Below are 25,842 nucleotides of genomic sequence, written 5' to 3' on the forward strand. Positions count from 1 at the left end.
TATTTGTTGTCACTGTAATGACTTTTTTTTCCTCTAAAATTTTAAATATATTTTTTCTCCACCTAAATTCTTTTTTAATCATAAGAAAGTATCATACAATCAGAAGGCAAAACAAGATAAATCATATTGCGGCAAAAAAAATTTAACTCTTTTAAGTTTTTTTTTTTTTTCCCTCTCAGAAAACGATGTGCTTATAAATTTTACATGAATCTTATTTATACATAAAATTATACAAAACAAGTAAGAGAAAAAAAGCAAGAGACAGACGACCTTATGACTAAGTTTTATAAAAACAATTTACAAAAAAAAATAAAAAATTAAAGTTACATAGATTTAAAATTCTTGTAAAACCAAAAAAACAAAAAAAAAGCAATAATAATAATAATAATAATAAAGGAAGAAATAATAATTTACAATAATCAGGTGCAGAAAACAGTTTATAAATAAGGAAAACAAGATTTAAACATTTCAAATTTTAAAAAGAATGTACAATAATCTGGTGTAGAGCTTTTAAAAGAAACAAGATTTAAATATAATAAATTTTTAAAAAAAAAATAGACTTTGATTTGGTGTAGAAAACGATTTTGACTTGATTTAAGCTCTGTAAATTCAAATAAATAGATTTTTTAAAAATTAGATTAATCTGGTGCAGAAAACGATTTTGAATTGAACCATTATTTTTGGGGTGAAAACAAGATTTGAGCATCGTAAATTTTAAAGAATGAACTTTGATCTAATGTGGTATTGAATAATAATTAGTTTTGGTTTCGGATGAAAACAAGATTTAAACATCGCAAATTTTAAAGAAGAATAAACATTGATCTGGTGCAGAAAACGGTTTTAAATAGAACAATTAGTTTCGGTGTAATAAGTAAAATTGTCATATTATAATTTAGGATTTTATTGTTGAACGAAATAAAGAACAAAAAAAACGTTAAATAAGTTACATATTGCTAATAAATTGTGCAAACTCTTACAGCAAAATATTTTTTATCATACAATTATTACGCTTTACATTTAATTTTAAATATTCTTATTTAATATTTAATTGCTGTTCTTAGAAAGGTTTTTTTTTCTTTTGTATGAAATGACGTTTTTAGGAAATATGATATTTTTTTAACTGTTATGAGTTTTTAATAGTTATTAATGATTATTAATCTAGCCAGCGCCCTCTATGCTGATAATTAAAACAGAACAAAACGTTAAAATGAAGAAAAGTCCCAATTTTATGAAAATACCTTTGTAAGTTAATTGGGCTCGTAAAAATATACAAAAATTATGAAAGATTAATTTATTTTAGTAATTTTCATCAAAAAGGATGAAAGCTTCAAAAAATAACTTTAATAAAATTATTAAAATTGGGTCGACTGTTCAACGGCGGTCATAAAATAAAATTTAAAAAAAAAATAAAATTATTAGTTTTCGGCGAAAAAAATTTTTTAACAAGGCAATTTTTTAAAACAAAATAATTATTGCGAGAAATTTAATCATTTTAATCAAAGAATTAGTTCTCAATCTTTGCATTGAAATAACTTTTTTAGGGTTGGAATAACTTTCTTTGGTGATGGTATAACTTTTACAATAATTTTTTACAATAATTTTACAATAATTATGAATAACTCAACTCTTTTTAAGCTTTGGAATAACTTTTTCAGTTTTAAAATAACTTTCATTTAGCGTTGGAATAACGTTTGGAATAAATTCCTTTAGCGTTATTATTACTTTTATTTAACGTTGAATAACGCTTTTTTAGCGTTGAAATAACTTTTATCAGAACTGAATAACGCTTTTTAGCGTGGAAATAACTTTCTTAGCGTTAGAACTTTTCAAATAACAAAAAAATAGACCACAAGAACTTTTATTTTCCAAATACTCAGGCTTTTATTTTGCACCATTCTCACGAGACGGCATATATGATGTTATCTAGATCAGTCATAGATAACTAATGAGAAAAATGAGAATTTTAAAAAAAAACTATGTTCGCTAAAAAAAAATACACTTTTATAAGATGGCAGATCCTACGAAGAATAGCCCAGCCTAAAACATTGGAGAAATATACTATTTCAATTTAAATATTTATAAATTATTAAGTTCTGTTAAAAAGCGTAACACAGGCAATTCAAATTAAATTTACCTAGTTTTCCTTTTTTTTAATTCAATTTTTTGAGCGTGTATATTAAATGTAAAAAATAAACAACCATTAATAGCCAACAGATAAAAGTGAGTTGCTACAAAAATTCAAAAGACTGGAAATTTGTCTTTAAACTAATACTTTAATTAAGACCTTCTTTGTCAAAACTTTCAACACCAACATATGAATTTGCCCATTAAAACTCACTAATTACAAAGAAATTCTTTTTTAAAACGAGTACCCGATTTTAAGAAGACAAAAAGTTTTCTCATTTGTAAAAATTAGAATATTATCCAATAAATAACTTAATTTTTAAATAAGAATAAATTTCCAATTCAACTATTAAATATTAAATTATTTCAAAACAATACACATCTTTGTATTTTTTAATAAATTGTTAAACAAAATTTAAAAGAAAAAAAGATTACGCGCATAACGATTATACACATTTCTAAGTACAAAATATTAATTGATGTTTCATCGAAAGAATTTGTAGTATGAGAATATTTTTAGCTTTTAAACAACATTTTTATCTTTAAAATAACTTTCTTTCAGAGTCGGAATAACTAATTTTTTAGCTTTATAATAAAAAAAAATTAGCGTTGAATGATGCTTTTTAGCGTTGAATGACGCTTTTTAGCATGAGAATAACTTTTTTGGCGTTGGAATAACTTTTCAAATATCAAAAGAATTAGATCACAAGCACTTTTCTCTGTCACAATACTCTAGCTTTTTCTAACATTGACATTTTGCATCATTTTCACGGGAAACCACAAAGGGGGTTATCTAGACCAGTCATAGTTAACTGATACAAACTCAAAACAGAAAGAAGAAAAAAATTATTCGCTTAAAAACTACTTTCATAAATCGACAAAGCCTACAAAGAATAGCCCAGTCTAAAACATTGGAGGAATACCATTTTAATCTAAATATATTTATAAATTATTAAAATCTGCTAAAAAGCGTAACATAAACACTTCAAACGAAATTCACCTTTAATTTTTCCCTTTTTTCTATTTAACTTTCAGAGCACGTATATGAAATGCAAAAAAAAAATAATAATAAACAACCATTAATAGCCAACAAATAAAAATGCGTTGCAACAAAAATACAAAAGACTGGGGATTTGTCTTTAAACTAATACTTTAATTAAGACCTTCTCTCTCGAAACTTTCAACACCAACAAAGAAATGCGTTCATTAAAACTCACAACTTACAAAGAAATTCTTTTTAAGAAAACGAGTGCCGTGAATTCAATTTTAAGAAGACAAACTGAAAGCTTAGGCGAGATAGAAGAGAGAAGGAAAAAAAAAAAAATTAGAAGATAAAGCCGCTTTAAAACTAACACTCAAAAATCATTGTTTATAAAGTCACAAACAATAGAGATTGGATGCTGGGAACTGAAGCTCCGCCTTTCTTATTTTATGTGAGATTTCTCAGATTCAAAGACAGCACGAGATTCGGTATGAATATTCATGAGGGCAAGGTTATAAAAAAACAGGGCCGGGTACAATGGGTTAAACAAAGTCGCCAAGAAGTAAAAATAAATCGTAACAATAATAAAAAGATATTTGGTTGGATAAAAGTATTTAAAAATCAATTTCCTCGGGAGTAATGATTGTGATGTTTAAATATAAAAAAAAAAGGGATGCTTTATCAAAATAAAGATTCTAACAAGCTTGTTTGATGTGTGTAATTATCTTTAAAATTGGGAAGTTTAAATTAAAAAGTAAAAATAATTTTAAAATATGCATAGAGAAGGTTTATTTATAAGTAGAAAATAATATTAATTATTTTATTTTTTGTTATTGGACAGAAGATTTACTTCTTTATTTAGAAATCCGTCGTTTTGCATTTAAATAGCGTGTTAAAAAGAATTATTTAAGGTTTAAAATAAAAATTTAAAACATTGTTAAAATACAAGATTAGGTATTTGTGTATTACACGGTATTAAAGAATTTTTCAGTTTTCAAAAATAAAATGTACTGTACAAAAACGTACTAAGCCATCGTTCTAGGACAGTTAGATATATAAAACCCAAACAAAAACAATCGTATGAAACTGAATTTCGAAATATATTTATAGAAGATATATTATTATATATTTCCACGCGCTAAGAATAATGCAATTCAGAATATTTAGACGAGTACTGCACAAGTTGTAAGAAACAAAAATATTAGAACAGTAAAAAAATTGTAACATCCTTTGTATACGCACTCAGATAAGGTTACAAAATTATCAAATTCTGGAAATGAAGTAAAATAGTAAGTCAACGTAGGTTATGCAACTAAATAAAAATAATACAATTGACAAGCATTGTATTATTGATTAGTAACAGATACTTGAATACTATTTTAAAAGATTAAAAACTTCATTCGCTTCAAAAATATATAAATTGGAAATAACAGTTGACATGTTTCAAGCGCTCAATAACAGATGCCCATTTTCAAGATTTGCCAGGCGTGCATGAGAAGAAACTATAGTGATTTGAAATAAAAAAACGCTAAGCTGCCAACGAAAAATGGGAAAAATAAAAGTGAGAAACAAAACTAGAAAAAGCGAACTAGCCGACAGAGAAAAAGAGATGAAAAACAGAACAAGAAAAGCCATTGTGGCTGAGAAATGCAAATCACACTAAAATGCATTTCCACGCGCTAAGAAGAGTTGGTGAGGAACCAATGTTGTTGACAAGGGAATCAGCATTTATGTGAATAAAACAATATTCCAGGGTATCAAGATGAGCAGATGTGAAAGGAATGGAAATAATTTTGGCATTGCCGAAATTGAAGTTATGCCCAAAATTCCAACAACGGGCAGCAATTGATGATTTTTCGAATTCTTGATAAAGGACATATCTATTAAGAGCATCTAATTTGTCCCATATATCCAAGGTCACACTGACAATAAGTGTGGCTTTAGTTTCTTGGGATTATTTATTTCATATTATTTTATTAGTGATAAGTATTGTGCTATTGATCAGCATTAAAATACTTATCAGATACATAGATAGTTAAACATACAAAACCTAAACAAAACAAAAAATCGTAGAAGGCAGAAATTTTTCATGGGTATTTATAAAGTCTACAAATAATAAGTTTATGTAGATTTGGGCGAGCACTGAAAAGTTATAAGAATAGAAAATACTGAAATAATACGAAATTATATCATGTCATATCCCTGTTAAGATATGACTTCAAAATTATCAAACTACATAATTTCTGTTAATAAAGCAAAAGAGTTAGTCAACTTAAGTTGTGTAACTATAATAGATACAATTGTATTATTAATAAGTATTGTATTATTAATAAGTATTGTATTATTAATAAGTATTATATTAATGTATATTTTATTATTAATTAGTATTGTATTATTTATTAGCATTGTGTTATTGATTAGTATTGTACTATTGATAAGAAGTAAATACTTGAACACTATTTAATTAGTGATAAGTATTGTTTTACTGATAAGTATTAAATACGAGATAAGTATCGTATTATTGATAATTACTGTATTCCTGAGAAAGTATTAAAATATTAGACGAGTATTGTATTATTAATATCTATTGTATTACTAATAAGTATTAAAATACTAGAAGAGTATTATGTATAGTATTACTGATAAGTATTAAAATGCTAGAAGAGTATTGTATTATTGATAAGTATTAAAATGCTTATCAATATCTGTTCAAATCTAAGAGTAAAAATAACTTACTTTTTTGTAGAGATGGTAAGGAATGCCGTTCAGGTCCATCCATTTCCCTCTAAAATAAAAATCCGTTTATTAGCTTACAGGTTTTTAATCAAAATATAATTTACTTGACAAAATTAAGACTTAAAAAAGAAATTGATAAAATTATAGCAATAATTGCCCATAAAAATATTAATACTTGCTATTTCTGAATAATTTATGAAAGATAAACTTTTTAACGGACGATAATCTAGAGATGGAATTAGTGTCAAAATGAACTGACTCATTTTACAATTTTGACGAATCGTTAAAGAGGAAAGCGAGATTAAAAACATCGAAACCGTTTAATTGCCAGAAAAAGTGATAGGAAGTGAAATTTAATGTTGTTGATAAAGTTATGGGGATTTAAATAAACCATATTATAGAAGGGCAACAATACAAGGAAACTATTTAAAAAATTGACGAAATTGTAAAACATTGATAAATAAATCCCTACAACATGATTAATTTACATTACTAATACATTTAAACAAAAACATAAGCAGGGACAAACTTAGGAGAAATTTGGGCCCGACTCATCGTATATGAATTTATCGTAAAAAAACTAACACTTCACACACTTTATCGTAAAAACGGATTGTTTACCCATTATTTTATCATAAAAAAGAACCATTCAAAAATTATTTTATTGTAAAAACACATTCACACATTATTTTATAGTAATAACGAATCTTTCATATATTATTTTATAGTAAATGCAGACTTCTTATACATTATTTTATTATAAAAAAAGAACCACTCACTCATTATTTTCTCGCAAAAATAAGCCCTTAATTTTACTGTAAAAACGGACCCGTCACACAATATTTTCTAGTAAAAACACCCAAAAACGAAATCCCAAACTAAACACCCAAAAGCGAATCCATCATAAATTGTTTTATGGAAAAGGGAACTCTTCACAAAAGGACCGGATGGATCACCAGCTTTTTACAAAATCACAAAAATAGGTCCCTAAAGTTACAGAAATTCATAAAATCACGAGTAGTTTTTTTTTCTTCACAATTTCACAAAAAACAGAAGCTTCATATAAAAAAACTTTTATTAGCCCGTTGAAAGAAAAAACAGCATGTGAACAGTTTCACTTCAAAAAATTCATTAATTCATAATCACTTACCTATGAAAATAAGTAGGTTTCCAAAATAAAATTATCTATATTTGTGACCAATCGTTCAAAATGAAAGGATAATAGAAATAAAAAATCACGAATTAAGTAAACAATTTATTAAGGCAAGATTGATCTACATTTGAAGTGCTTTACAAAAACACATAAACAAATTTTTAATAATAAAAAAAAAGTTCGTCAATTTTTAAAACTAAATTAGTGACTATTCATAAAATTAACACAATATACTTCCAAATTGAATTTTCCAAACAAAAGTTTAAAAAAAATTTCGGGAATTCGATGGAATCAGTAACCATTAATGAATATCCACAAACTTTAATTATCTGCATTGTTGATTAGTGTTGATAATCCAAATTAAATGCATTAAACTTACACAAACAGACGCTGAACGCTGGTATCGAAAATAACGTCGTCTTCCTTTCCATATTGACCGCATGAATTAAAATCCACTAATTCAATTAACAAATCCACGCAATCATAGATTCAGAAAACCATAACAAAACCACAGTGAAAGATTTCATCCAGACACCGTAACCTGTAGCATCGCTACAAGACCACCGGCCATTCACAGAGCGGCCATTATTAATTCGGATTCTGGAACAAAAGCGAAGCCACCAGCAGAGATTAAGCACTGGCCACTGTTTCAAAACCGAACAGGCTGGGCTTTTTGCATCTGGCCCTTATTCGTATAGATCGATATCTTTTTCAGCTTGCCTTTATGCACGCTCACGTTTTAATTCACTAGTCACGGAAACTGTCACTCAAAAGTCACACAAGACATTGAGTAAGGCTGACTATGGGGTTGCCCACCCCAATCGCGCTCTACGGACTCTGTAATGAGTGGTTGCGCTGATGCCCGCACGAAAGATATAATTGTGTAGGCTAGCGAACATTTCGATGGGAAATAAATACTTTGTAGCACCCAATAATAGTACCAACATCTATGGATGCCTTTTTTCTTTTTCTTTGTTTGAGGCCGAATTCGGAAAAGAATCTTTCGGTAAATTATAAGATGTTTTTGTTGAAGATATATCTTAATTTTGATCTGATCTGAAAGTGAAAAGCGAGATCAGAAGGTGAATTAATGGAACAATCTTTGTTAAAATGAAAATGAAATTGAATATGATATCGGTGAGGGCAATGCACTAACAGAACTTTTTAATTGAAATGAATGATTGCGTTTCTCCATTTGATTGCACTTCTCCCAGAGATTTCCTCGTAATGGTAAGACTGCAATACCATAATTAAAACAGTCGAGATAGTTTAAATCTTTGTACAAGCAATCTTGGAACCGTTAAGCTCCGCAAATAGTTATTTAATAGGGAACTATAACAGGGAAATAGTTTATTAGTTAAGTCTTTGTCAGTTTTAAATCACAGCCCTGATCCTGCTTTTGGATGTTAAGCTCTAATTATGATCTCCGTACTGTCTTTTTCGACTTTTAGTTTGATCTCAGCTCTGGCAATGGGTTCTCATCTTGATTTCGATACGGTCTTTCGGACTTTCCTTCTAGTCCCGGGATCAACAGCTAGACTCTTATCCTGATCCCGGTACCAACAGTTAGACTTTCATTCTGATCCCTGTACCAACAGTTAGATTCTCATCTTGACACTGGAACCAATAGCGAAGACTCATATCCCGGTACCAACAGTTAGACTCTCACGCTGATCCCGGTACCCACAGTTACTTAGACTCTCATACTAATCCCGGTACCAGCAGTTAGACTCTCATATTGATCCCAGTATTAACAGTTAGACTTGCCTTTCAAACTGATCCTGGTTTTGGTAACTAGGCAATGATGCCGCAATGGCAGACTAGTACTCATCCAGATCTGAGCTATGATAGTTGAGCTTGCTTTTTGAGTTCAGATTTAGTAGTTAGGCTCACATTCTGATTTTAACTTGGGCAGTTGCGTTAATATCCTACAGTTTGTTGTTGTTGTTTCTAATCCTTCACAATATAGACTCAGCTATATCAAATCCATGAATCCAACGCTCTGGTTAAGTCACACACCAAAATTGGTGATTAGAGAATGTCCTCCAAAGAAAATTCCAGACAATCAAGAAGCGTTCGGGAGAAGCAGGTTTCCATTGGCATTTCTACATGTTGGGAAGACATTGCGCTCAAATTCGAAAGTTAAGCTTTTCAAATGGTCACTAAGGAATCGTGATACTGCCGTTTGAGTCTATCTATCTCCCTTGAACTCTAGAGCACCTCCAGGCCATGATCTTACGATTGATCGGTTATAGCAATTGATTTCGCTTCATTTGACTTTTTTTTAAAGTAATAGTTATAACGTTTTTAATTATTAAAAATCAAATTATTATTTTTTTATAGACATAATTAATATTAAATTGAGGGTGACGTTTAAACTCATTTTAATGCTTACAAAAATTATCATTTTTAAATGTGTAGCATATTATGTAAAGGAAAAACTGTGAATAATTTTTTTTGAAAAGCAGTATAAAATTACGTAAATTTCCTAGCTTCCTACGGTTCATGTAGCTCGCTTCTTAGAGATCAACTCCAATATCCTTATGATTTTGTCCTTATAACTGTAATTAGGTAATAAGAATGATAAACGCCTAACACATTTTTTTTTCTTTTCTTAAAAAAACAGCCTTTTTGTACCGTGTAATCAAGATTATCTAGCGTATTAAACTCTCTTATTCTGTTGATTCATATCCAGCATACTTACTAATTTATATGTAGCATAATTGCTACCATTAAAAATAAAAAAATAGCTTGGGGTTATATAATAATTTAACAAGAATATGACTCTTTCAAAAAACTCATTTCCAAGCATTATTATTAGTCTCAGTGTAAACTTTGTAACTTTCAGAGTATTTTTAATGAGATGAAATGTCTAAAGACGAATTCTCCAAAAATCAAATAAGAGTAGTTTTTTTTTTGTTAAAGAAAAAAAAAATATAGCATATAATATGATACTTTGAAACATCTTAAAAAAGTATTTATAATTATTACTAAAATATTTTAACATTCCTGATTCCTATAAGTGTTCATGAAAATGTTGCATGATATGAATTTGCATGATTGCATAGGATGGAGACATTTAGGATAATAATAAAAAAAAAACATTCTACAGTGCTAAAAATTAAACTTTATCTAAAAAACAACGTAAGTTTTTAATAAGATTTAATTTCTGATTTAACTATTTAATATTAAGTTGTTTCAAAAGAATACACACCTTTGTTTCTTTTTAATAAACTGTGAAAAAATTTAAATAGAAAGAATTATTATGCACATAACGATAACACACATTTCTAAGTACAAAATATTAATTGATATCTCATCTAAAGAATTTGTAGCACAAGTGCATTTGATCATATATTAAAATCAATGATAACATCTGATATTTTATTGAAGAATTTGTTAGAAAATCTAACAGATATTTTGTCTAAAGAACTTGCAACGAAATCTAATATTAATTCATCTAAATGAATTTGTAATAGTAATACAAATTATAATGTCTGACAAATCCAAAAACATTTTTTAATAAAAATGATAATAAAAATATCTAATATCTCATCCAGGAATAGGTATTGCATATTATATCTGAAATCTCATACAAAAGAAACTGTAAAACAAAACAAAAATCTAATACATCCTCTAAAACACTTGTGATACAACTTATATCTTTTGTGATTTTATCTAAAGAATTAAATAACAATAATATCTTTTATCTCATTTAAAGCATTATGTATTACAAATTATATCTAATGACTAAAGCATTTTTAATACAACGATGATGATTCCACATTAAACAACTTCAAATAACGAGAACAAGTTATTTTACAAAGCAATTTATTTTTGTTTAAAAAGGTAATTTAATAGTCCCAAAATAAATAATCTTTTAAACGGAAGTTACATTTGAAACGGGTCGATATTAGAGATACTGTCTTTAAATTAAATCTCACAAAAGAATTAACTCATTTGTCTGTGGTCCTTACGATGCGGGTTGCAGTATCATACACGATGTAAAGCTTATTTATTGAAAAAAATCGATTTTTCTGGATCGATAAAGGAAGGATGAAAACGGATGGAACAAGCGTTTCATAAAAATTGCTAATTTAATTACTATAAAAGTTTAAAATACGATATATTATAAATAAAATCAAGCTAAAAGGCAAATGCAGCTAGTTTCATTGATAATTCCTCAAATTATTTCATAAAATAATTTTATTACATAATTTCATTTATCGTTTGAAAATTAAAACTAAAACATATCAGGCGAGAAAATGAATGTTTAAATGTAGAGTTAGTTTGTGTTTAAAGCGATAGATGGCAGGATCTACCCATGAAAGAATTTGCAATAAAATTCTACTTTCTTTCGCTTTTTTGACAAATAAAAGCGGGAATTTCAAGAAGAATTCAAAATATTTCTAGCGTGGTTATTATTACACGCATTATTTTATGAACTGTGTAATCCGAAATCAAAGCAGCAACGAAAAATATACATTCGGAGAATTCATTTCTATTCCATTCATATACAGTACAGGAGTTTTTGCAAACGATTTTAATTAAAGTCAGTGTGCGAAAATGTCACTTGCGTTGGCGTCAGGAAAACCGGAAAGATGAATAAAATATAGCGTCATTAAAAATGATACCTACTGATATAACTAGGTGTAAAAATTAATTTATCATTTATGAATGACAGAACTATTTTAAATAAATAAACGATTATAGCTTTTGTTTACATAAAAATTAGTTGGCTTTAAAAGATGAGATTTGTTTGTTTGAGATGCTCAATTTTTTCTAAAATAACTTATTTTTCTAATTTAACATTCTACTTTAATATAAAATAATTAATAGCATCGTCTTCGGTGCACTTTGACTACAACTTGTAAGTTGTAAATATCCTTCAAAGATAATTAAAAAAAATCGAATTAAGAGCCTCACATAAATATTGCATTTTACGCTACTCATTTGTTTTAATATTTTTTGTTTTGAGATTTTTCCGTGTTTTCTATTTAACCTTTTCCGCATTTGGTGCAGAAGTTTACCCGGTCGCTGGGAAAGGTTTGCATGGTCTTTCCTGAAGGTTTACTTCAACACAAAATTCATGGGGAAAAAATCCGTTCCTCCCAAAAGTGGTCGTAATTAGTGGAGGTCGTTACATAAAGGTGGTCTTTTTTGGAGGTTTCACTGTATTATTAAAAGGGATTTAAATTTTTATAAAAGAGTAAGAATAAGCTGAGAGAGTGACAGTAAGAATAAGCTACAACATTCCCGCTCACAATTTACAAGTCTGAAAATTCTCCGATTTTTATAATAATTTTTTTAAATTTCCTTCTATCGCTCGTACTGCGCCTTGGTATCACATTCACCAGCACAAATTTTAAGTCTTAAAACTGAAAATATTTTCTCATCTGTTTGCTTAAAAAGCCTCGATAACGCAGTAGCCAGTCCCGCAGTGGACTGATCGTTAAGACACGGTTCCCAGCAGATCACCGAAGTCAAGCATCACTGGCTACGGTCAGTGTGCGGGTGGGTGACCACTTGGATCAGTCTGCGTAGGGACCGAGGGTGTGCGGTATTGGTCCTCGTTAAACTGTGCTACCGTAAAGTGCTCGACTTCGCGCGCAGGTCGTCGGGCTACCGAAGCGGGGGTGCCATCCCTTCCGCAGAGGATCAAAATTGTGATGGCATGTCTTCGGATCATCCTCCGGGATGTTTCCCAGACCGTCGCCAATAGCCCATTGTGCAGCTCTAGTGCGACGTAAATGAACTACAGCAACAACAACAACAACGCAGTAGCCAGCACGTCGGTTTAAGAATCAAGCTCAACTGAGTAACTGAAAGTTCGATTCTTACCCGAAGTAGTTCTTTTTTCATGCATGAAACATTCCAAAAATATTTCATAAGAACATAATCATTACAAACTTATATATTGCTTAAATATTAAAACTATACAATTTACTATTTTGTTTGTCTACTAGGCCTCGGTAGCGCAGTAGAAAACGCGTCACTCTTGTAATCAAGCTTAACTGAATAATCATAAGGTCGTAAGCTCGATCCTCGACCGGGGAAGTTCTATTTTTGCACACAAAAAAAACATTCCAAAAATAATCAAATAGAACATAATTGTTAAAATTTTACATATTGTTTGAATATTAAACCAGTTTACTCTTTTGTTTATATAACATGCCTCGGCAAAGCAATATGCAACGAGTCAGTCTCATAAGCAAGCTCAATCGAGTGTTGTAAAGATCGTGAGTTCGATTCTCACTCGGGGCAGTTTCTTTTTTTGCACACATGGAGCATTTCAAAAATAAATCATTAGAGCAAGATTATTTAAATGCTGTAATTTATTTAAATATTAAAACTATACTGCTTACACTTTTCTTGATATAGCATGTCTCGGTAATCTGACAGGTCGTGAGTTCGAACTTCACCCGGGCAGTTCCTACTTTGCAGACATAAAGCATTCCAAAATAAATCATTAAAGCATAATTGATAAAATGTTTTAATTTGTTTCAATATTAAAACTACACTGCTTACACTTTTGTCCACCTAACATGCTTCAAAAGCGCAGCATGCAGCGAATTAGTCTCATAATCAAACTAGACCAACTAATCTGAAGGCCATGGGTTCGTCCGTCACATGGGGCAGTTTTTTTTTTTTTTTTTTTTTTTTTTTGCCCACATAAACATTCCAAAATAAATCATTAAAGCATAATTGATAAAAAGTTTTAATTTGTTTCAATATTGAAACTACACAGTTTACTATTTTGTCCGCCTAACATGTCTCTGTAGCGCAGTAGGCAGCGAATTAGTCTCTTATTCAAACTAAACCGAGCAATCTGAAGGTCGTGAGTACTATCATCACCTGGGGCAGTTTCTTTTTTTGCATACATAAAAAGCATTTCAAAAATATTTCATTAGAACGTAATTGTTAAAAATACCATAGATAGTTCAAATATTAAAACAATATGGTTTATCCTTTAGTTTGTCTAACATGAATCGGTAGCGCATCAGTCTCATGATCAAGGTCAATTGAGTAAGCTGAATGTCGTAAGATCGTTACTTAGTCTGTGCAGTCCCTTTTTTGAAAACATAATGCATTACAAGTATAATTCATAAGAATGTAATTGTTAAAAAGTTAAATATTGTTTAAATATTAAAACTATTATGTTTACTCTTTTGTTTACCTAGCATGACTCGGTAGCGCAGAAGGCAGCGCGTCAGTCTCATAGTCAAGGTCAACCGAGTAATCTCAAGGTCGTGAATTTGATCCTCACCAGGGGCAGTTCCTCTTTTGTACACATAAAGCATTTCAGTTGCTGTTATAGTTCATTTACGTCGCACTAGAGCTGCACAATGGGCTATTGGCGACGGTCTGGGAAACATCCCTGAGGATGATCCGAAGACATGCCATCACAATTTTGATCCTCTGCAGAGGGGATGGCACACCTGCTTCGGTAGCCCAACGACTTGCACGCGAGGTCGAGCACTTTACGGTAGAACAGTTTAACGAGGACCAATACCGCACACCCTCGGTCCCTACGCAGACTGATCAGTGTGGTCACCCACCAGCGCACTGACCGCAGCCAGTGATGGTTGACTTCGGTGATCTGGTGGGAACCATGTCTTAACAATCAGTTCACTGCGGGACTCATAAAGCATTTCAAAAATAATTCAATAAAACAAAATTGTTAAAATAAAACAAAATATTGTTTGAATATTAAAACTATACATTTCCATTTGAGGTCGCCCGCAAGGTGAGTAACGAAGTATGCAGCGAGTCGGTCTCATAGTGTGGTTCATTTGAGTATTCTGAAAGGTCGTGAGTTCGATCCTCAACCGGGAAATTGTTTTTTTTTTTTCTTTTCTTTTGCACACATAAATCATTCTAAATATATTTCTTTAGAACATAATTGGTAAAATGTTACAATATATTGTTTAAATATTAAGCTATTGTTTACTTTTTTGTTTGATCAACAAGCCTCGTTAGCGCAGATGGCAGAGCGTCAGTCTCATAATCCGAAGGTCGTGAGTTTGATCCTCACACGGGGCAGTTTTACTTTTGCACAAATAAAGCATTCCAAAAATATTTCTTTAGAACATAATTGTTAAAATGCTATAGAATAACTAAATATAAAAACTATACAGTTTATTTTTTTGTCAATCTGATATGTTTCGGTCTCATGATCAAGGTCAGCCTAGTAATCTGAAGGTCGTGAGTTCGATCCTTAATACTGTTTCGTACCCATGAAACATGCCTAATCAGAAAGATATTATACTCGTTGAAATGTTAATGTACAAATATTTTCTCATCTTTTCTGGCCACAATCCTTGTATCGCAGTAGGTTGGTTAAGAATAGCCCACGTTATAGATGGGTTTAAGTACAGCTTTTACATAACATTTTGCAAGCGGTTCTCATTGGAGGGGACAAAAACAATTTCCAAAATATCTTTATTTACATTGTTAATCATTCCCAAATAGTTGTTCGAACCTTCGAATCAGTTGGCTCAGGTTCAAATCCCGAAGCTGAATGAATTATTATTATTTTTCTGCTACAGTGAGACCAACTACAGTTTTAACGAGGGATGTCACTAGTGGGGTATAAATCAGACATTGATAAAATAAAATTTTCAATCCGGCTAAACATCTGAGGGTTTCGTGGTATTTCTGACTCTGTATAATAAATACAACACAAGTGCAGTTTAGTTTTATAATAAAAAGTCCTCCTCAAAGTCAATTTCGTAACAATATTTGATAAAAGAGCTCCATTGTCATGTGGGTGGTGTTTTTAAAATTACATGGCTACTAAAATACCACTTTGAAGCCTGGTTGGTAGGAGGTTAGACTCATGCCCAAGTGGTCGTGGGTTCGATCCCCGATAGCTGAAGACTCCCCGTGTAGTAAATGGTGACTGGTGCACGTTAAATCTGCCGGATCACAAAGAACTCCATGTAATGAGTGACAAATATTTTAAATGCTTATGTTAGCTGTTAATTTTATCAATTGAGTAAATTTTTTAGAAAATCATTCATTTTTCACGAAATTCGTTTGCAAAAAAGGGATAATTTTGGAACGTTTTTATAAAAATAAAATATAAAAGCGCTTAAAAAAGAGCTACAGTAGAGCTACACTGAATAATTCAACTATACTTTCCACATAAACATTATATACTGTATTAAACGTACATCTCACTTATGCATATAATAATATAATAATCAACTATACTTTCCACATAAACATTATATACTGTATTAAGCGCATATCTCACTTAAGCAAATAATAATAATATAATAATATTCAACTATACTTTTAAAAAAAACATTATATGCTGTATTAAACACATATCTCACTTGAGCAAATAATAATATTATAATATTCAACTATACTTTTCACATAAACATTATATACTGTATTACACACACATCTCCCTTATGCATATAATTATAATACATGATTAAAAAATAAAAAATAATAACAAAATATTTTATTAAATAGTTTTCCTATAGATTTTATACAAAGGGATGGAATCATAGAACGTGAATTGTGCTGAATAAATAAAATATATAATTTCTGTCTAAAAATTTTGGAGGATACATACCACTGTAGAAAGAAAAAAAACATACTGGATAGAAATTTAATTTCATAAAAAATCAAAAACTTAAAAAAAATCTGCATATCCTTCAAATAAATAAATTGTACAACCAAACTAAAGTTTAATAAATATAATAAATTGTACAAAATGTAGTAATACTGCTTAGTAGACTTTCAAATAAATAAATTATGCAACCAAACTCCTAAGAAATTAAAATAACGTATGCCTAATAAAACTTGAAAATGTTGAAAATGTATTCAAGACAAACAGGCTTCAAAAATAAATTTTTAGAAAAAATAAATTTTTCTCAAATTTTATATTTCGTTATTAATTTTTTTATAAAATTAAAATAAAAATTTCAACTTAAACTACGGATCTGCTTAGTTTTAAAGATATAGGGAGCAACGCAAATAAAAAAAAAATTTAACCATTAAAAAGAAATTGTATAAATTAAACGAATGAAAAAAGTAGATTTGCTGCGATTTTTTGTTAGTTTAGACTCAATGTTTCTTTTATATATTTATTTATGATGGCAATCAAATTTTACAAAATGTAACTCCGTTATTTACTTCTCATAGCTGCTAACAGATGGCGCTTATAAATTATATTCTAAAACCTGTTAACTGTTTTCCATTCGGCAGTGAAATATAATTTAAAGGAGAATTTGAGGAAACGGTATTTTGTGCGCTGTTTTCGTTTTTTGTTGATAGTATTAATCGTAACAAATAATTTTTTTAAATATTTTTGTCCTTTTTGTTGCAAACAAAATTTCAAAACGTTTTTATTGCTACAAAATTTTTTTTATTTCAAACCATATTGTTTTTTAACGTTTTTTTTCTTCTTCTGAATATAATTGAAAGAAACTAGAAAAAAAATTTAAGAAATATGTTTTTATAGGAATACAGTCTTTCGACAACCATCAGCAATGATTTTAACGAATAGGTGAAAATTATATGAAGCTTTTTCAAATAGATGAAGTTTAATTAATACTTTTGAGTTAAATTAATTGAGTATAATTAATATCTTTAAGTAAGAATAATTAGAATTTATCTTTAAAAAATCAATATTGAACAATATATTTAATACTATTTTATTGTATACTTGAAATTTTCTAAAACAATTTTAATTCAAACACGAGTAACCACATAATTGATCTAGAAAAAAAATTGTTTCGATATTATGAATTATAATTCGTTGTAGAGCTGTTAGCGTGACATGAAAAAAACATTTTTTTTAAGCTTAAATTTACCCTTATTTTGAAGGAAAAAAATTATAAATTTCTACAGTTTACTTTAGATTTGTAATTTTAGCCCACTTACTAGCCAAAAATAAAATAAAAATTTTAATTAAGGGAATTTTTAGAGAAAAAAAAATTTCATCAAAACAAGTGGAATAACCGTAGTTGAACATCCGATCCAATTTTTTGGGTTTACGACTATTAATGTTCAACTCCGTAACCTTGTAATTTTGAACCCAATCCAGAAGACAAGGAAACTCCTGGATCAAGTAAGTTCTGGAAGAAATTTGCCTTCGTGGAGGACTTTTTGCTGAAACTAACCCTCATTTGAGTTAGATGGAAAGGGAAACTACGAAAACCTTCCGCAGTTATCCTGACGGCAAGGGGACTCTAACCCATGTTCCGTCTACCACTGAGATTATTTTACGTCAGCACTGTGGTCGGTGCAAGTCGGATGCCTCATTGGAAGGCGAACGCTCGATCTCCTGAGCCATCACGGCTAGTCGAATACTTTATAACAGGCTTGCCCGTGTGGCAAGTCGCATTAGAAACAACAACAACAGGAATCGCTAATTAGGGGCAGACCACAAATAAAGCCGCTCTTGGAGAGAAGAGAAGGGCTTTTTGAAATTTTGAAAGTAAGTGCCAAGTGGGAGAGGGAGGGGACAATTTAGATAAATAAGATTAAATTAGATTAAATATTTTAATATTATTCGTTTTCACATTTTCTTCTACTCGTTTTCACTACTATGCTCAAAAGCTTCATTAAAACACAAAGTTGAGGTTCAAAAAATAAAATGTAAAATTTGATCTATAATAAACGTTTTGCTTCTGAACTGCTAGAATATTTATGTAATATAGGGCGACATGTGACAAAAGCGGTAGAGGGGTACAGTAAAGTGTGACACATTGTGACATGAGAAAATCAGGGGGGTCAAAAATATTGGGAAGAAAAAAGTGTCAACATTTTTTTCGTTGCTAAGGAATGTGTTTTGTCTTTCGGTCTAAAACTGAACTATACTGGTTCAGAAAATAACCATCACAATTAGAACATCAGTATGAAAATATGACAGAAATAACTACTTAACTAATAAATAATTTGTAATCTTGCGCAAGGGAGCAGTTTATCACAGAACATCATCTCTCCGAATACTAAAAATATATATCATTCTAAAATCCGTGCAAGGATTAATCGCTGAAGCATATCGTCTGCGATACCATCTATGACTCAATGTGATTCGTCTGCTAAGAAAGAATCGGTAAAGCCTTCCTGGATTACGTAATTTCTTGACGATTTCCTGTTCCGCCTTTTTCCATTTTTTGTTTTATGTCCAAGAAAAAAAGATTTGGAAAAGTCATTTATTTTTACTCACGTTTTTGTCAGAAATTCTTCGTTCAATTAAGAAAAAGGAGAAAAAAAAAGAACTTTAAAAAGGATCAAATCAAGATAAATTAAATTAGTTAACAGCTTAGGCCTTAAGGCCGATTCTTATCGAAATTTTCCAAAGAATGTCAGTTAATACTGCACATTAATCAGGGAGAAAAGAATTTTTCAATTTAAGAGTCGTGTGCAATTATATGCACTTAGCATGGAACGTATTCCCTTTGATAAAAATAATTTGCTATTTTTAACAAATATATTTCTTAAAAATAAATACTATCGCTATAATTAAATTTGTCTAAAAGTAATTCATTATAGAAAAAGTTGATTAAAACAGGAAGAGAAATAACAGCAACACATAGCTGCAATGGTTTTTCACTATAAAACGAATAGTTTTCACAAAAAGCATAAAAACTAATACTTCATTATTTAAAAAAAATGATGCAAATGAGAAAAGAAAAAAAATAGCTACACTTGCTGCAATTATCTTCCGCTATAAAACGGATACTTTTCACAAAAAAATCACACTTCATTGTTTAAAAATATAACATATATAAAAAAATAAATAAATAATAACCACATTTGCTACAACTATCTTTCACCATAAAACAGATACTTTTCACAAAACAAAAAGATAAAAACAGATATAGGGGAGAGTCGGGTAGCTCCGCCCACTTAAGGAGTATTGCTTATATTTCTGTATAATATTGAGAAATAATCAATATTTTTGTATGTTTCTATTGTTTTATCATCTAATTAAATAATGCAAAAAGAATTTAACCAAAAAAAGAGTAGTTTAACTTAAAAAAATAGAAATTTAAAAAATTTGACTACTGTATTCAACATTTTTTCAAAACTATTGTTTACCATGTTACCAGTTGCATAAATACTTGAAACTTTGCAAAAAATCTTCTTTTAATATAACAATTAATGTCCGATGGCCCATTGACTTGAAAAAATATTCTATACATATGAAATTGACAGTGGGCGGGGGTACCCGACACTCTCCTACTTCATTGTTTAAAAAAACGATGCATATAAAAATGAAAAAAAAATTGCTGCAATTATCATTCACTATAAAACGGATATTCACAAAACAAAAAGATAAAAACAGATATACTCCATTGTTTAAAAAAAAATGATGCACATAAAAATGAAAAAAAAATAGCTACACTTGCTACAATTATCTTTCAGTATAGAACTAACACATTTCACAAAAAAAGATGCATTTTTAGTATTAAAAGGATATTTTCCACCATAAGACGAACGATAAAGAAAATTTATCTTCTACTTTTTTAAAACGCTGCTAAAATATGCAGTTAGAACATACAGTTTCTAATGTTCGAATTTTCATCAAAGAATGTCACTCTTAACTACATAAAGTGGTGACCTCAAATATATTAATTAATTAGTGCAAACTATTAAGTTACGCACTTCATAAAAAAAACGTACTTTCTCTGAATAAATATATCTTTGCTTTTAGACAGATTTGAACATCAAGAATAAGGAGGACAGAAGCAATCTTAAAAATATAAGTCACAATAGTTTAATCAGGAGAGCGGTCAAAGTTAACTTTTGTTAACTTAATGTTAACTTTTATTTTTGTAGTATTTCGCCATATATCGGGAAGATTTTAAGCAAATTAAAAATTCTTTATACACAATTATAAAATTTGTTTATCCAAAGATTCATGAAAGAAAAAAATCTTTAATAATTATTTATTATTTTATTTAATCACGATTAAAAAGACTTTGAGTTGTAAGGAATACAAATTCTTACATTGCATTTTTAAGAGATTTTAAGAGATAAATTTTATTTTAAGAGACAAATTCCGCAAGTCAAACGAATCGGCCAAATAGTTAAAGCATATTTTTAAATTTTTATTTCTCTAAGACTATTCGACCGAAAACCAAATCGACCGAAAGCGGACCCATTAATACATCCATTCATTTATCCACAGATCGTAATTTTACCTGAACCAAAGAATGATCAATATCCAATCCTGTACCTCCTGAGGTACATTTTTTTAAACATGAAGAGCTTTGTGACCCGACGAATTTAACGGGCACCATTTACTACACAGGGAGTCTTCGGCAGGCTGGATTCGAACACACGTTCCCACGAACGTGAGTCCAGGACCCTACCAACCGGGCTATCCCGGCCCCCGGGGACGGTGTATTCGATTAACAAAACAATAATGAAGATAAACAAATTTGTGAAGGGTTCGATTAAAAGATAAAGGGTCCGTGTGAAGGGTCCGTTTATATGGAAAGATATTTTGCGAAGGGTTCGTTAACGGACCCAAATTTCTTCTGAACAGACCCCTGGTCAGGCTAACCGCGAGTGGTTTCCGTGATTATCTTCTTCGTGTAACGCAAATGCGGGTTAGTTCCACGAAAAAATCCTCCACGAAAGCAAATTTCTGCCAATACTTAATCCAGGAGTCTCCTTGTCTTCTGGGTTGGTTGCAAAGTTACAAGACCACGGAGTTGAACAGTGATAGTCGTAAACTCAAAATTGGATCGTTTCTTCAACGACAGTTATAAAATAGCTTTGGATTTTCAAAATAACATTTTTAAAAGTTACCTATTTTACACTCAACTTAGAAGTTCGCAAACACATTATCATTTGCCTTTTACACATTCTACTTATTTTTTTTTACAGTGTATAAATACTACTACGTTCCACCTTAAATCGATCATCAATCACTTCTTTCATTTACATCTGGCGGTTCTTAACTAAACGGTATTTCTTCAATGAAATTAAATTGTCAATTACCAGATGTAACTTACATTCATTAACGAAAAATAATCAGGAATGGCAACAAGTGATAAACCGCACTTGCATTTGGCTGAAATTGGCGACGTCCATAACTATGCCCATTTTATTAACAGCGCCATCATCATTTCATTTATATCATTTATTCCCACAGCTTTTGCATACCTTTAAGGTACATTCATCAAAAGAAAAATATTCATCCAGAGCGGTAACTACACGATTAAAAAAAAAAATAGATTGCTTTCACACATTATATGTTACAAACTAGCTTTTTAGCATTAATGTTAAACCAGTTATAAAAAATCTGGAAGAAAAAAAAAAAAAAAAAAGAACATCTGACCTTGAAAGTCCTTGGCCGTCTATAGAATGTAAATTAAGATGGAAGGCAAAGGCAGCTTCTTTCTTTTTTCATTGTTTTATTAATTTTTTTTCTTCCTTGCTATGAGGTCTTGTAGATCGGGTCACCACGTGGTTGTTTGTTGCATGCAGGCATGTAATTTATAGCTAAGGAAGGATAAGATCGGTTTTTTGTGCTCACTCTTTTAGTACCTGAAGGAAATGGTCTTCCACATTCATTTGATTGGCGAGATTTTTTTTTTTTTTTAAACTTTTTCGTTTAATGACGGAAAAAACATCGCCAATTGAATTGTTCTCGGAATGTTAAAAGAACTCGATTACAAAATAAATTGTGCACATTACATTTGTTTGTGTTTAGTGGAAATTCGAACACGCAGCTTAACCCTATTCTCTATTCTTTAAAAAATTAGTTCAATGTTGAAACAAGATATCGGTACTGGTAAAAAATATCGTTAATATCGGTATCGTTGAAGCAAAATATCGGTAATAATAAGTATCGGGAAAGCAAAATATCAGTAAATATCGATGAAGCAAAATGTCGGTTAAGCCCAAAAAGTGTGTCGTGGAACCCTAGGGTTCCTAAGTTCTGAACAGGAGTTTTCCAATTTATATGTTTTTGAAGCGAATGAAGTTTTTAATCAAATAATATCTTAACATTTCAGTTTCTTGAAATATATTTAAATTGGTAATTTGTTTATAGCGAACTCAAATTTCTTTTTTGCTGGTATTTAAATAATTGTTACGAAATTTTATTCCAGGTGGAAAGTTCAAAAGTATATAATTATGATTTTTTAAATAAAAATGAAGTAATACATATTGTAAAAGAGTGTTTTAAATGAGCCATTCTGCTGAAAACAATCATGCGAGTAATTCTAAAAACAGGTATCTATAAAAGAGCGAATCGAATTTGTTGCACAAAAAATCCAAATTTTTTCCCTTTTGAAGCAGAATTTTTATTTAACCAGGGGTCTGTTTAGAAGAAATTTGGGTCCGTTAACGGATCCTTCACAAAATAATTTATCTTTTAATTGGACCCATCACAAATTTGTTTATCTTCAGTATTGTTTTGCTAATCGAATGAACCCTTCCCGGGGGGGGGGTGCAGAAAGACGGTTCGAAACGAACTAAGTTTTCCAAGTTTCCCTAAGTTTGAATTCCAAACTAATTCTAAGAAAATATTTCTACATTTACAAACATCGTGTGCACATTCTTATTGATATTAAATGATATTTTTTTTGTAAATAAATAATTGATCAATTTATATTTATTCATAAATTTAATTAACAGAATATTATGTAAATAAAAATTAATTTCTGGCAAATTTTTTAATTAAAATATTATAAACACAAGAATTGTTTACATTTACTTCATGGGTAACACATTAAAAGTGTAATATTTAAAATATGTCAATTGAAATTATTAATGATTTTGTTTCCATTATTCGTCCGAAATAAATATTCTGTGTTGAGCAATACAGGCTAAATACCAAATATCTGTATGTGGCATCTCTAATTTAGTAGCAGCAATTGTTGAGCAGAATCTTGTATCTATTTACAATTTAAAAACTTCTTGAAAAGGTTTTTTGCAATAACAGGACCCTATTTGCACAAATTCACAAAAGCAGGACCCTGGTTGAAAGAATGTGATTTAACGCTTAGTTTATATTCACAAATTATGAGTAGTTTTTTTACAAATTTACAAAAACAGGAAATTTCACAAAATGTCTGGACAGACCCCTGTTAACATATTTTTAATACCTTTTCATTATTTTGTATTAATTAAGGTAAAAAAAGTGAAAAATATTTATATTAGCATTTTAATAATTTATAGTTATAAAATACAGCCTGAAACACTGATGTCTTTTTTAGCGTTAAAGGTAAAATCTTCCTAACATGGCTTACTTCCATACAATAATTTTTCAAATTTGCACTTATATGCAATCATTTAGATCAGAGAGAAACAGTTATGCATAGTTGAAGTTTCTTTAATTTACAAAATCAATTTCAAACTACTTCTTTTGGAATTTATATTTTTATACAAATAAAATTTCGATAATCTAACACATTTCTTTACGTAACTATTAGACTGTTTTTATAATAATAAAGGAATATCAAAATATATTTTTGCTAGTAATAAGAGAGTCAGAAAAAATGTGTCAAAGGGTTAATTACTACTTTCTTCACAAACAGCAGAAATAAAAACGATTAAACACTAAAAAAATTTCCGAAAATGGTGATATTTGAAAAGATAAACATTCAACAAAATCGTTGCAGGTTGAAAACCACTTTATTACATGGAAAGTATTTTGAATGTTTTTTTTTTACGTTCCGATTAAAAGTTTCGTTATATGAAGGATTTCGCTATAAGAAAACTATATTGTAGAAAGACTCTATATATCAAGTTTGCCAATAATTCATAAAGCTAATTTTGCGCATTAGCAAACATTATTTCTAACAACACTACAGCAATACGTTAGAAAATATTTTTTCTAAGATTTTGGATATAACGAACCATCGTTTATAGTAAACTTATTGTTGGATCCGCTGATGGTTCATTATAGCGGGATCGAATTCTATTTTGTTTGTATGTTTTAAACAATAAAAAAAAAGTTTATATAATGAATTAATTCAACTTTAATTAGGTTTGAAGTTCATACAAAATACTAATACATTAGAAATTTTAAAACTTTATAACCTATACTAAAATCAGATGTTACCTTTTTTCTAGTGATAAATTACTTAACCTATATTATGTATCAGACGTGTGGCTACTAAGATTTTCAGAATTTACTCTAGAACGTTAAGATAAGGTTGAAGATAGGGTAAAAAAATCCATATCTTAAACAAAATCACTTTGTTTAATGACAAAATCCAAACTTCGAATGAAATCGGCTGAATAGTTCCTGAGACATAAATATTCACATATGCGCATTATTTTTAATATGTATATAATTGCAAACACATTAGATTTAAAATTAAATATACATTTATAAATTTTATTTAACAAAAAGAATGTTAATTAAAAAAATGTACGCCTTCACGTTAAACAGTTTTTTTTATTAGATAATGAATTTATATATGCTCCTTTGTCATGAAATTATGTGCACCCTAATTTAATATCAATGCTAATCCTCATAGACCTAATTATTTTTAAATATAGACATTCTTATATCATTAAAATATCATACCAGCTTTATCCTTTTCAGGGAGAAATAATTATGTAAGGGATTAAAAGTAAATTGAGGTAACATTTACCCCCCCCCCCCCCCCCAACAAAAAAGTCATCGTCATCCATTTTCCGGCTTTTTCCTCCCACCTTTAAAATATACAATGGCTATATTTTTCTCCTCACGTTTATTAGCCCCTGAACACTTAATGCAATCATCCGAAGTGAAGGGGGTTGGGGGAGAATTAAGGGGAGAGGAGAGTGCTGGGGGTAATCCAGAAGTTCTCCTGCTACTCCCACAACGAAAATTGTCATTCATTCCCTGGTATCGATTCATCAAAAGATA

General features: G+C 29.8%; 1 protein-coding gene across 11 annotated transcripts in view; it reads right to left on the reverse strand.

Annotated features, from left to right (window-relative positions):
• The window catches only part of LOC107436894 (exocyst complex component 4), a 332,756-nt gene that overhangs the window by 273,256 nt on the left and 33,658 nt on the right, over nt 1-25,842 (reverse strand). For all 11 annotated transcript variants that reach the window (XM_071184141.2, XM_071184140.2, XM_071184138.2 and 8 more), the window contains one exon: nt 5,843-5,891. In XM_071184141.2, the coding sequence (XP_071040242.2) occupies nt 5,843-5,891 (49 nt within the window). The remainder of the gene's footprint in view (nt 1-5,842; nt 5,892-25,842) is intronic.

The sequence above is a fragment of the Parasteatoda tepidariorum genome, chromosome 10 (assembly GCF_982258835.1).
Source record: "Parasteatoda tepidariorum strain Cologne lab strain chromosome 10, Ptep-v5.0, whole genome shotgun sequence".
In the NCBI taxonomy this organism is placed as follows: Eukaryota; Metazoa; Arthropoda; class Arachnida; order Araneae; family Theridiidae; genus Parasteatoda; species Parasteatoda tepidariorum.